Below are 14,806 nucleotides of genomic sequence, written 5' to 3' on the forward strand. Positions count from 1 at the left end.
CAGCCAAACATGCCCATTAGACCTCTCTGGCTATATGCCTCACTAAATTTACTTAATTACTCCTTTACATCAGCTTAACTTTGATTGATTTTCTAGGATGTTGCAGAATCTCCTACCTTTTTTTGTCAACCTTTTTTCAAATCAACTTTGTTCAACTTTTCCAAATTTTGATGCATGCTTTTTTTTAAAAAAATTTTGTTTAATAATCTTGCTAGCCTTTTCACTTTGGAAGCTATAAGGAGAAGAGATCAAAAAATCAGTAGCAAATTGAATGAGTTTTTTTTCTATTTTTTTTATAAAAGAGGATGGATAGAAAAGATATAGAATATATGAATGATATATAGAAGAGAGGATGGATAAATGAGAAAAATGAATATGATAAACAATGAAGAACATAATGAAAGAACACGATGAAAGGACACAATCTAAAAAGCAACAACTTGAAATCTTACAATTTGTTATCTCATGAAGAACAACACTAATCAAAATAGCTTCACAAGTTTGAATAAAATTCAGAACTATATTAATCAATTCTTGTCTTATTTGAATTCAAAGGAGAGGTATTTATAAGAAAAGATTTTGACTCTAACCATGAATCATAATCATATTAGGATTGTTTAGAAAACCCTAATTTGAAAATCTTAATACACAACATAAGCCCAAAAACGCATAAGAGGCTATTAAGGCCTAAATCACTAACTTAAAAAATATTTAAAATATAAATGCAATGAAAAATATAAAAAATGAAGCTTGATGAACATAAGTGGACACTAATTAAACTAATTAGATTGGTCATCATGTAATGCATTACATCAGCTCATGTATGTTTGAAAATCCTGTAGAAAATCTATTTTGAGTTGTGCCCAAGGACATTTTCCTTAAGAACAATCCCAACAAGTTACAGCATCTAAAATTTTTGTTATCAGATTAGATTATATTAACTAAAGGAAATTAGAAGTAATAAACAACATGAATGGACTAGGTGTAAGGTGGAGCAAGATTTAAGGCTTAAGAGTATATTTGAGGGAGAATTTTAAGTCCTTATCCATAACCATCCATGGTTGTAACATAAAGGTGATCACTATACGTGGACGAGTATCACTAGAAGAGGAGTCTGCTCTTTATCCATAATCGTTTGTGATTAACTCTTTTAGTAGAGATAAATATTCATAGTTATGGAAAAAGGAAGCAAATCTAGTTTACGTAGCTTCAACCATCTGTGGTTATGAAATACATAGGCCACGAGCGTTTATAGTTGTAAATGTAGATAAAAATCCTTGTTTTGAGAATCAAATAAGAATGTAAGGAAAGGAAGGGGAAAAGGAGAGTAGCAAAGAGCTCTCTAGGGCATCAATTTTTATCCACTTGGGAGTATTTTGGGTCCTTTAATCATCTGGGTAAGCTCCGTAATCCTTCCTACTACCTTCCTACATATTTGTCTTGGAAGATTTTTAGGTTTGAGAGTTGTGATTTTTGGACTCCAAGGTTTGGGTCTAAATCTAATGGCTTGAATGGAGCTATTGAGAGTTAATTTAAGTTTCTAAACTTTGAATTGGTGATTTTATGACATTTAAGTGTTGGGCTTTAGGATTTAGACAAACTCTAGACCAAATTTAGGACTTTAAGAGCAATGTGAGGCATAATCTAGTATTGTTTGAGTTTAAGAAAGCTAAATAATATTAATGGAACATTGTTAGAGCATTGGATTGGTTAACCATAAGGGTTTAAGATTATGGGTAGTTAATTTGAGCTAGATAATGGTTATGTTAGGACCAGTAACTAATGATTAGCACTTAATTGTGTAGATTTTAGTTGCTTTAAACTTCTTTAAACTTGTGAAAGTTTGGGAAGCTTTGGGATTATGCAGGTAACCATTTTTGATTACAAAAAGGTGGAGATAACTGAACAACCTACTATATTTATTAGCTTGTCAATTCATAAATGAGCTTTTGTGAAATTATTATCTATGTAGAATATGTGTGCACATATGGTGTGTGAGTTAATCTTAAAACATATGTGAAGTGGGTGAATGGTTTTTCTTTGAATTTATATAATATGTGCCAACGTAAATAAGGCTATATTTTTGTTCTATGATAAACATGAATATGATTATGGTGATTGTAATTAGATTATGGGATATGGTGATGCATGCTTGTGTACAAGTGAGGGTGGGAGGTTCACCTTAGGTAAGGAGTAGTGCAAAAATCATATAGTACTCACTGACATTGTGAGTGGCCCTGATGTTCAGCATCATCCCTATTTAGAAGTCCTAGCTAACCACAGACGGTAGTTAGGCATACAACACCCTAATTATTTGCAAAAGGGAAATCCATGGTCCAGAAGTAGAGTGTAATCTTAGCCGGGTTGCTTGACCTATTTGGTGTGCTCAGGTCTGTCTAGTCACATAGACTTGACCCAATTAAGTTTAGCCCATAGATTCAGTTGTTGGCATTAATGAGGTTCGAATGGAAGTGGAAGCATGCATGTGTAAATGGTGATATATTTATAATGAGTTATGCTTTAATTATATGTTACACTATTTTTCTCCCTCTTTACATACTCGTTTGTGTTTGGGTTAGTTGATAGATAATGTAGTTTATCTAGTTACTGGGACCCTATCTCACTCCATGTTATATATTTTAAGATGACTCAGCTGATAGGAGCAAAGGGAGAAGTGACTAGGGCAAAGACTATGGTAGATTTCTATTGTTATAATGCCTCAGGCTTTTGTTTTGGAATGTATAATTGAATACATGCACACATGCACACACAAAATATATACTATATTGCCAATTAGTATGCATAATTATTTTGGTTATACTTGCATGAACTATATATATGTTGTTATAGTGTAATTTGGCTTGAATATGTGATTTGATAAGATAATTGTATGGTGAGGCCAAATTATTAGTGCAAATATATGTTTTGATATGAAAATATTGATGTCATGATTATTTCGATGAATTATTTAGCCAAGGGATTATTATGGTAAAGGTGCCCCTTTATGTCTATTTTTGGGGTTTGGGTGGCCAAATTTTCATTTGGTCTATGATATTATGACTATGATTGATTTTTTAGGTATGTGATGTTAGATTTTTTCTTGGTCCATACCATGCCTTAGAGACGGTTAATGGCATTCAGTTTGGGTTTTGAACTTTTGGATGCCAAAGGTTGTGTTAAAGTGACTATTTTGCATATGAGTTGTCCAATTTCTAGACAAGTTATCTTTTTAAAGTGAAATCAATTCCATTAGGTAGCTCTTCAAATAAGCTTCGTGTGGGTGTTGGAACTACTCCAATCGAACATCTGACAACAAAATGGTGCATGCTAGAAGTTAGACTTCCAAAGCTACCATGATCACTTATGCTATCATGACTGCATCATATGCTGCGGCTTACATGACTTGCATTGTAGGGAATAGATCAAACCTTAAGGAAAATTATTGTTTTGTCCAATTCTAATTTATTGTTCCTCATTTCATCCTTCTGCTTCCTAATTACATTTAACTCTAATTTTAAAATATGTTGAGCTCAACTAATGCTTTAGAAAATTTCTTGGGATCTCAGTTCTTTTAAAAATGTTTTATATTTCCCTTAATTGGATTGAAAGTGTAGTCTTATCTTGGTAACGTCAAAACGAACATTACAATAGTTGTTGGAGTTCCCCAAAATTAAGCAAAAACCTTCTATAAAATAAATAGGGTGATAGAATAACAAAAGATATAAAATAACTAAGGAGAAGCATGAGGGGGAGGAGAGCAATGTGTTTGAAAGCTTTGGACTAAGGTCACCAATTGTACAGACTACATTGCCTTTTATAGGTATAAAACTCATAAACACTAAGCAATTAAACATTCGTTAATGACACCTTAATGTATTTAAAAAACGGTTTCAGAAAATAATAATTTTTAAACCATAAGTTAAAAAATAATTAGATTGAATGATAATTAATATTATTAATCAAAATAATAACTTCTTTTGAAATATTATTAAAATATACAACAATGGAAGCTTTCATTAAGCCCATTAAGTCTCTTCAATTACTACTCACGCTCATAAATTCCAATGATACATTAGGATATGCATTTGGACTTAAATTAGCAAGATTGCAACTCAATTTGCCTCCTCTAAGTGTATATTTATAAATTGGGCCTCTAATATGTTGATGTGAGCCTTCAAGTTGTAACATAGCCTTTGGAATATAGATACCCTTGCTTGGGCTTTTCTCTACTTGGATGATTTGAGTTTGGATGAATTAATGCCACCTAAAACTTTATTGCCACATATGCTACCATTCAAGACTTGATTGCGACATAGGATGCCAACGCAGATTCCAACCAGGTCATCACACAAGATCACATCAATTAAAGTTTGGAATATAGGTAAGGTCTGATGGACTACTTTTTAAGCCTCTCTTTTTAGGGTTCTAATTTTAAAAATAAAAACTTATGCCATTTTTTGTTTCGTCCCTAAAAAATAAAAATATTTTTTATTTATAAACTAAATTTTAACTTCAGCATATATACTTATATTTTAAAATTGAAATTTATATTTATGAATTTTTGGACATTATAATTTATATTTTAAAAATATGTAATATTATAGTGTAAAAATTAAATTTTTAAAAATTAACATTTTTAAAAATAAAAAACAGGTTTACATGCCTTGCTCTAAACCCAATTTGCAAGGCAAAATTCAAAGAAATGATCATTTTAATTATTTAAAGTTTAGAATGTATTAAATAAGAGTTTAAAATTCAAATCATCTCTATACTTATAGTTTAAAGTCTAAATTATATATTAACCCAAGAAAGAATGGAACTTAGATTTTGAAAAGGAAAAATGGAGGAGAGAAAGAAATCAAAAACTCACGTGTCTTTATTCCTTTTAAAATCTCTACTCATTCTCTCTTCAAAAATAAAGAGATTTTGAAAGGAAAACGTGCATTTAAAATTGACCCAAATGCTTTCCAAAGCTCTAGGCCCCTTTTCTTGAGTTGAGCTGCGCTCTTACATAACAACAGTGTTCACCTACGGTGGCGGACTCATGTAGAACTGGAAGATAGAGGAAGAGAGTTCATCGGAGTAACCGGAGAGCTAATATGGGCCGACGACGGAAAAAGTACGTGTGTGAGGTGAGGAGGTAGCTTCTATCTCTGCTTATGGATTCCTACTTTGGGTTTTCCATAATAGTTCCTATGTTTTTTTTTTTTGGGCCAAAATCATAGTTCCTATGTTTTATTGACTAGGATTTGCACTTCATTTTCAAATTCTGTTAAAAGTTCAACCACATTATGCCACGTGAATGTGTGTAGACATGTGGGGGGTTCTTTTTAGTGCGGAATGATAATGCAAGCATAAAAGATATTTGAAAAAATCCATGATATTCAACAAGACCTTGCAATTCCATCATTTTCAACCTCTCACAAATTTGTAATTGTGAACACTTAAAAACAGAATCTTAAGGAGATGAAGCACTCATGGCAATCCAAAAACAAAAAACAAAAAAACAAAAAAATTAAGATAGGTACACTTCAACTATTAGACCAGTGCTTAGTATCACAATTCACCAAGGAACTAACACCAAACCAGTGCCAGACTGAAGACCTTTTTCAAGATATAACATAAAAGATGACCGGTTAAAATCTTTGAATGCTTGCAATAGACAAAAGTAGGCACTCACCCAGTACATCTCATGGTAGTAATCATCAAGGGGTTCTCAATCATATGGTGGGGGACAAAATTCACACAGATGTAAACATGCAAAAAGAACTTGACAGATAACCACCTTATTCCAAATTTTCACTGGATCTACGATATGGCATGTATCTATGATCCTTTGCAGCATTCCTCTTCCTCCTTTTCTCAATAAATGCTTGTAGTTTTCCGGAAGACTGATAATAAAGTGCAAATATCGAGTTAGTAAAATTTAAATGACAAGATAAAATGAGGGCTGGTTGTCCCCAAGGTATACACAATAACATTCTGAAGGCCCACGCAAATGCATACCTTGAGATCATTGTATTTTTCAATAAGCCTTTGCTTCCGGATTTCAGCTGCAAGTGGAAAAAAAAAAAAAAAACACTAGTCAGCTTTTGTAGTTGACGTTTGGATATGCTATTTATTTTATGTTTTATAAACTTGAGTGCATTTGTATGGCACCAATTGAATGACATCTATAAACACGAATTTCCAATTAACCAAATTAGATGTGAAAAAGAACTAACCTGCCTTAGAATCAGACAACATATGAATATGTTCATACCCTGAAGCATCTAACAACTACTGCAGAATTAAATTTAAATAATGTTCTTCCAAAGATAAGCACTACTATGGCTTTTGACACTTTACAAACTCAAATAAGGCAAATACTTAATCACCAATGCATCTCATCGCTACTTCCAATTTCCAAAGCAGTATATGCTACAAGTACAGTTAATATACTACAGAAAGCCAAAAAGTGAATAGAATTACTCAATATCATCAATTACTTGATGGCAATATATTAATAATCTATCTAACAAAGTTGCATCAACTCCATAAATTAGATGCATGATTAGTCTTTTAGACAAAAAGGAAGTTGACATTACATTTCTTGAGATAAAAGGGACGTTTGCCTAGCCTTGCTGCTTCTCTCTCTTTCTTCTTGTGTTTCATCAATATCTCTGCATCAGGTCTCTTGGCTGAATTAGACTTCAACTGTTTATCCTGGAAAAACATAAATCAAGTGCGTCACATTTCTGTTAAGAAGACGAGCTTCAAAAATGATAATTGGAATAAATAGTTGGAATTTGGCAAAGTCTACAGCAAATAGACAAATACTTACAATCCAAGATATGTGCTCCTCTATTTCATTGATCTTATTTGGATCTTTAGATTTCTTCAAAACCTTGAGCAAAGCCTGTTATGCACAGAAAGATATCATGGAATAATTTATCAAAGTCATGGAATAAACTAGAGACAACCATACAACAACTTTCAGGAAGACTACCTGTTTCTCAGCAGGAAGGTCACCTTGAAATAAAAAATTATATCGCTTCCTAAACCTGTAAGTCCAAAAATACACATGATTTTTTTGGTGCAACATAATTCCAGAGTTCAAACACACACATGCATACGAAGGCCTCAGCCAAAAGTTAATTACTGCATGAAGGTAAAACCATCAAATTATGCATTAGCTAGCAACTAAAATGTCTTAAGCTACAACACCTTAAACATCCAAATAATGTGTAATATTTAGGGTTGAAGGGCATTTTTTCCCCTAAACTATTTGCTTAGGAGTGTCTAGTATTCTAAAATTACATGTGATGCAATTTTCCCCTTCAATATTTGAAAATTGTGCATTGAGCACTTTACCATTAAAAAAGTTAACTTTGACCTTCAATTAACCCAAAAAATTACAGAAAATGACCTCAAAAATTGCAGAAAATGACACAAAATTACAAATAGGTATCCTATAAGAAAATTAATATCGATTGAGTCCCTAAAATAGTATGATAATTTATAAGTCTTACTCCAAAATTTACAAATAGTGTTCTTTATAAATGAACACAATTTTTACGCTAGCTATAAATTTAAATTTTGGAGGAAGAGTTATAAATTATCACATTATTTTAGGAATTTGATTGATATTAATTTTTTATAGGTTACTAATGCGTATTTTTTAAGTCTTTTTTTAAAATTTTTGAAGTCCTTTTATGCAAATTTTAAATCAATTAATGGTTCAAGTTAATTTTTTTAACGACAATGTGTACAGTGCACTATTTTCAAATGTTGAAAGGAGAAATTGAACCACATGTAAGTTTATGATACTAGGTACTCCGGAGCAAATAATTGAGGGGCAAAAATGCCCTTTAACCCTAATATTAATGAGCATTAAGGGTCATTTTTGTCTCTGAACTGTACATGAAAGATCACAAATACCCCTAAACTCAACTATGTGTCAATTTTGTCGCTCAACTTTAAATATTCCCTTCCTCATCACCCTATCATTTTCTCACCGCTAGTGGGCCCCACATTATATTTTTTAGTATTTTTTATCATGAAATATTTGAATTGAAGGGTAAAAATAACCCTTCGAATAGAAGTTAAGGGGTAAAAATGACCCTTAGCCTGATAAAAAAAATATTTAAAAAACGGTGGGACCTAATAATGACTAATGGACGTTAAGTGTTTTTAACGTTAAGGTGATGATGGAGGGAATCTTTAACGTTGAGGGGCAGAATTGACCCATAATTGAGTTTAAAAACATATGTGACTTTTCATGTATAGTTTAAGGATAAAAATGACCTTTAATCCTATTACCATGACTTCATATAAAAGCTGGAATGGTAGAGAAAACATAGGCAGTGACAATATAAATTTTAAGATAGTTGAACTCAAAAACATGAATAACAGGAAAGAAACTCCTAAGTAATGCTTGTTAATTGCATATCCACCTTATAAACCTATGGAAAAGGTTTATCACTGAAAACAGTCCGTCATTTCCTTCCAACTAGAAAGACCAAACAGTATTAGGTGTACAGTTCATATGAATTTGAAAGGTAACAAGAAGCCTCAGAATACTATACAACCAGAGAAAAAAAAAATAATATTGATGTTAGCTTCATAACAATAGTGAAAAGACCAGACAAAACATACATGATGACAGTAACCCTAGTTAAAATACACTCAGAATATCCATTCTAGTACAAAAACAATTATCAACAAAGAATGTAAGATGAAACTTAAAGAGGAATTTTTTTTCCCCCTGAAAGTCTGTTGATAAATGTTACTCATATAGCATGATAAAAAGTAAATGATCTATCAACGCAAGTGTACAAGACAGCATAAAACAAAATGGAAAAGCCGGGTAACAAACATTCAGAGATGAACTTACCCATCAGGGTCGAGTTTACCACACAGAGATTCAAATCTAGGATCTCGTACAACCTGAACAAAGTTGAAGGTATTCATGATACAACTAGAAACTCCAGATAGATAGCATGGGAAGATAATAATCATACCAATGTTATATAATTTTAATATTGAAATACTAGTTGCTGTTATTGTTAGTTAGTTACTGTTAGTCAGTGATTAAATAATATAGACGTTAGGATCTTTAGGGGATTAGAAGCCTATAAATACTATGAGACACATTTGCATCCTACGCCATTCTAATAATAATGATCACACTACTCAGTCCTTCTCTGTTTCTCATTCTCTTCTCTGTCTATCTCTCTGAATTCTCTCTACATTCTTTTCTTCTCTCTCTTTTCCTCTCTTCCTCTTTCTATCTCTGTCATATCATATTCACAACCCTAAATTTGAAGACTACAGTGTATTTACATAAAAGACTTCCATATAATACACCTCACCTCAAGTAACTCATATGTCATATCTTAAGTTTATACAAATGCTGGTGAACAAAGTAAGTTCAACTGAGTAAAGTGTGTTTTTGCTTGTAAAGAAAACAATAAGCAACAGGACGAAATAAGTCATCCTCTTTTACAAGATCCTGCAACTAATGTTGCAAACTTCTAGCAATTGCAAGAGCTAAAAGTATAAAAATACAAGCTAGAAACCCCAATTAATACTTAAGAAAACAGCAAAGTCAATTCTTCGCTAGAAGTGTAAAACATAGAATAATATCAATAGAAGTATAGAACTTAGAATACTGGCAAGTCAATTCTTTGCACCACTTGGATTGATAAACAAACTTACTTTCTTAGGAGCTTGTACAACATCTCTGAGTATAGGAACGGGCTTCTTGCAACTGACCTCCATTGGCCTAGTGAAGCACAGAAAATAGTTAGTTCTTTGAAGCTTTTCCTACATCAGAAATAAGAATTACATCGCTACTCTGTTACAATACCTATTCTTGTTGGATCTCTTGGACTTTTTCTCCACGTTAGTCTTTTGAAAAATTGTATGTGACCCATTAGCCCGTGCTTTCTGCAACTCCTCAAACGTTACATCAGCCAGCTCCTGCTTTATCTCCTCCTCCTATATCATCAAAACAGCAGCTTTTCACTATAAAAGTTGGTTTGATAATAGAGTTCATAATTTAAAATTATTTGCAGTTACCCACATCTTCTGAGGAACTTGAAGAAGATTGTTCACTATCGCTCTCCTCAAATTGGATTTTGCTGGATTCAGGAATTGTGGTTCTGTGATTCTTCATTTTAACTCCTAAGTCAAATAAATTTCCCAAAACTTGATATTAACATTATGGAACAAGTTGGACAGAAAAAGAATGGGTTCCAGAGGTGAAACTGATGTGGGAATGATTCATTAACAAGTATATATCAGGAATAATTCATGAGCAATCGAATCAATGTCATGAAAACCAGACCGGTCGAACCATGAATCATAATTAATGTCAAATACCATATATTTAAAGTAAATAACAAAATAAATACACACGCACGATCTATTTTTAAGACCTGTGGAGGAATACATAGAATATAACTAGAAAGCACAAAGTATGGAGCCAAAGGTATACATAGATGAATGCTGAAAGGCCAACACACAAGACAGAGAAGGCCAATTATATTCATAGGGAAAGACAATTCAAAACTTACCTACCTTCAACAAATTCAGGAAAACGAAAAACGACCATCCACTAGAATTCAAACATAGGATAAATTACCGAAGGAGGGATTCATTGTCTTTAACAGAACACACTCCAACACAAGTGAGGGAAAATCAGTCACACATGCACAGATCTTTCACCATCAGATTAGTCTCACGATATCAACTTCACCAAACAGAGATAAAAGAAAGGAACTGATTTCACCTCCAGATTTACAGCTCCTTCAATCTTTGCTTTCTTTGCTCTTGTGCTTATTCCTCCGCAGCTCTTTCTCTGTCTCTCTATTATCTGTTTATTTCTCAATCTCGCACTCCTCCGTCTTATCTGTGCACTATCTATCGTTAGAACGTAATAGCAGGGAGACAAGCTCGCTGGGGACGACGGAACTCCGTTGTTCGCCGAGTGGTGATCGGAGAGATGGGTTATGCAAACTGGAGATTTGAGGTGGGCCTAAAAAAAAAACAAGTAGGGATATGGGGCTTTCGGCCTACTAGAGTTCTGCTATTCTTTACCTCAAAAAGAAAAAAAAAAAAAAAGGGTGAGCACAGGTATTCGGTGGAACTTCCAAAAAAAAAAAAAAATGTAATTACCCAAACGGCATATATATGAGATAATTGATTAAATAGCTTAAAATCGATTTTTGTGTTAAGTTTTCTATACCTGATTCTCATTTTACCGTATTAATAATAAATAATTTGTCAATAATTCGTGTTAAATAGAATTTAACCAATTTAATAATATTAGATACAAATTCATTAATAATTTAACTTTAAAAAGTAATGTCTTTTATGGTAACTTGCATAGTTAAAATTGATTTTGACTAAATTATCTAAATATTTTTAATTTTATTAAAATTAATTTAAAAAACAGTATTCAAATATATTGCGTTATAACATACTTAATTATAATTAAAATTAATTATATTAATTAATTATTTTTATAATCAATTATATTCAATTGAAATCTAAAAAGGCTCAATCTATGTGAAATTTTAGAATTGCTGAATCAAAGTTTAACGATGGAATATGCTTATAGACCATTTTAATAGTATGTAACCTTCCACCATTTTCAAACAAGAAATTCATATCCCTTAACTAGTGATTAAGGCATCATTTCCTCATTTATTTAAACTTCTTAATATAAGATAAATTTTAAAAAAATTAATGTAAGATGACATTAGATTAATTAATTATTTTTTCAATGTTATCTTTGTTTATTTGTTATGTTTGATTATTAATAATATGATTATTAATTGTAAAGAAGGGTAAAATTGAAAAATTACATAATTTTTAACAATTTTAAGGACATAATTACAATTACAATTTTATTAATAAGCGCATAGTTGGTTAAGTGCACCTTATATTAAAGACCAAAGAAGTGTGTATGTAATAAAAATCTTATCACCATTTTTTTGAATCAACAACTAAAAAACTATATTACAAACACAAAATAAACAAAGATTACGTAGTAGTTGCTAAATTCTTGTCATTATCCGCCAACTCTTTGCTGGTAGGAGGGGATGATAAAAAATATAAAAGAAAAAATAATAATTAGAAACTTTATAAGAATATTAATAAAAATTATAATTTATAATTTATATTTTATAGATATTGAATTATTAAAATTTTAATATCAAAATTTGGTCCTTATTTGTAATTAGAAAAATGCTAATAGTTAGTTGGGAAATCAATAAAATATACTTATGATTATTTGCAATGTCATTTAAAAATTTATGAAAGGTAGTTGTGAATTTTCAATTTTCATATACAAATAATCACTTGAAAAATCAAGAAAATATATCAGGGATTATTTGTAATGTTAGTTGATAATTTATGAAATTCAGTTATAAATTACAAGCTAATCATTCATAATTTTTTCTTATCAATATATAGATAAATTACTTAAAAAATTATAAAATATATTTGAGATTATTTGTAACGTCAGTTAAAATTTTACAAGAGTTAATTGTAAATTATAAGTCAATCACTTATAATTTTTTTTGCTATTGCTTTAGAAATCAATTAAAGATACTTAGATATCTTTGTAGCATTAGTTGAAAATTTATAAAAAAAAAAACTTATTTTGAATCTCAAACCAATTAACAAAGATAATTTATTATAAATAAGGATTATAATCAGTTATTGAAATTTCATTAATTCAAAAAATATAATTTTGATTAATATTCTTGTAAGATCCTGATTATCATTACGTAAATCAGGTGATAGTCTGGCTAGCAAATGTGCACACTATAAATAGGTTCCCTTGCAGCTAAATAGAAGAGAAGTCAACCAATTCCTTTTGAATAAGATCATAGCAAGATCAATATAATGAAGTCACTGGAGGGATGGATACGTCACGGGGATACCTAATCAACCTGTTAGCTTCGACACAATAAATAATAATAGCAGCAGCAGCAGTAATAACAATAATAATAACTTAACCTTTCTCGAATCCATTTGCCAACAGTGTTGAAGGCCTTTGACAATACCCGCAATTTTAGCAATAGTGAGTGGGAGATTCTCAATTTTACAAGAAAAATCACATATCCACTCAATCTTACTAATCACCATTTCTTGTTTTATACGTTGCTTTTTATTGAAATATATGTGAAAACGAGGATTCATATAGTAGTTTATCATCTTACAAGGAACTATCTCTTTCCCAAAGGCATAAATAAAAATCTCTGTAAAAGTATCCCACCGATATTTAAGTCTTTTTTTATGTATTTAGTAAAATAGTGAGGCAAAATAATTGGAAAAAAAAATAGTGTCTTGAAAAAGATCCGTGTTAGTATGAAAAGACCTTGGTTTAGGAATCAAATTAAAATTGCAGTTAAAATTGGGATTAAGCGTGATTATTTCGTGTTGTAAATAACTTATAGAGTGATTTGGTCAAAAAAAAAAAAACTTATATTGGATCACGCTATCTTTTAGTCGCCATAATAATGGATACCACGCGTGCTTGAGTCAATCCTTTTAATTAATTTGACTTATCTTGATTCTTCGATTTAGATAAAATGGAAAGATTTCCTAATATCGTAACTTGTTTTCATATATTTACTTTTTTGATTCTCCATAATTTGTCAAAAAGCATCTCCGCGCCAGATTACCGACACCTTAACACTTTACAAGGATGTAAAATTGTAAGTTGTAAGTTGTGTCAGGAAGTTTTGATACCTAACATGGAGTTATCATAGGGATCTAATATCATGTAATGTATAACTCACAAATTTTCATATTGTTTTTTATGTTTGTGAGTTGCCAAATTATTTATCAAATAAAATAATTCTAATATTTTAATTTTTAATAAGAAATAGATTTAATTCATTCAATTTATACTGTAATCTAGTTTATTTTAGTAGAATTTAGATAATTTTAAAATTAAAACTTATTTAAATGATAGTGATTGTTATTGATACCATCATTAATATTCATTACCAAAAAAATCTTGAAACAAATGGGTAATTTGATAAATAAAATTTTCATTAAAATATCTTTATATATTTATCATTCACTTTTCATTAAATTTATACTTTAATTTGCATATATTTTAATAGCCATTTTGTGAATAAATGAAGTCATTTTTCCTATAATTTATCTTTAAATTTCATACTATTATATGTTTTATAAAGTGAAATCAATGCCATAACTTAAATGAGGCCTATAATTCATGTGATGCTTTAGGTGACGATCTTAATGGGCATGAAGGCAGCCACAGTTATATCATTCTCATTGTTAAATATTACTCTATTTTGAGTACATTATTACATATTTGGGGATAATATAATCTAGCCAATAGAAAATTGAAAACATTATATTTGAGTTTAATATTTTTTTATTTTTACATCATATTTATCACCTGATAGTGGTATCCAAGTTTTATCATTACTTCATAGGTATCATGATGAATGTTATTTTGATGTCATATTTGTTGTAGTTTTGTGTCTATATGCAGCAAAATAAGAGTCCCACATGGCTCAAGTAAAAGAAACTCCAAATATATAAATAAAAGTATTAAAAAGGAGTGGCTTTGCTTTTAAGTTGCTTCTTTCTCCCCTACCAATATGAAGGTATTAAATAGTGAATGCTATGATATAGTGAAACATTGATTATATTTGATTAAAAGTTTCAATTTTTTATTGTATATTCGACTCTTTTTTATGAACTTAATGTTGAAAGGTAAAATAGTACAAACATAATTCAAATTATATTGAAATTCTAAAAAGATATAACAAAA

General features: G+C 30.6%; 1 protein-coding gene across 1 annotated transcript; it reads right to left on the bottom strand.

The window, feature by feature from the left end:
- Positions 1 to 5,515: 5,515 nt before the first annotated feature.
- LOC129292233 (uncharacterized) lies at positions 5,516 to 11,005 on the bottom strand. The gene is made up of 10 exons (XM_054929795.1): positions 10,775 to 11,005; positions 10,067 to 10,167; positions 9,851 to 9,981; positions 9,700 to 9,766; positions 8,876 to 8,928; positions 6,989 to 7,043; positions 6,824 to 6,898; positions 6,588 to 6,705; positions 6,007 to 6,053; positions 5,516 to 5,891 (listed from the first exon to the last, which is right to left on the bottom strand). Exons 2-10 carry the CDS (start codon positions 10,157 to 10,159, stop codon positions 5,787 to 5,789), a joined length of 744 nt encoding a protein of 247 aa, XP_054785770.1. The 5' UTR covers positions 10,160 to 10,167; positions 10,775 to 11,005; the 3' UTR covers positions 5,516 to 5,786.
- Between the last annotated feature and the right edge of the window lie 3,801 nt (positions 11,006 to 14,806).

The sequence above is a fragment of the Prosopis cineraria genome, unplaced genomic scaffold (genome assembly GCF_029017545.1).
Source record: "Prosopis cineraria cultivar Desert tree isolate PC_DT_omini unplaced genomic scaffold, ASM2901754v1 PC14, whole genome shotgun sequence".
Classification (NCBI taxonomy): Eukaryota; Viridiplantae; Streptophyta; class Magnoliopsida; order Fabales; family Fabaceae; genus Prosopis; species Prosopis cineraria.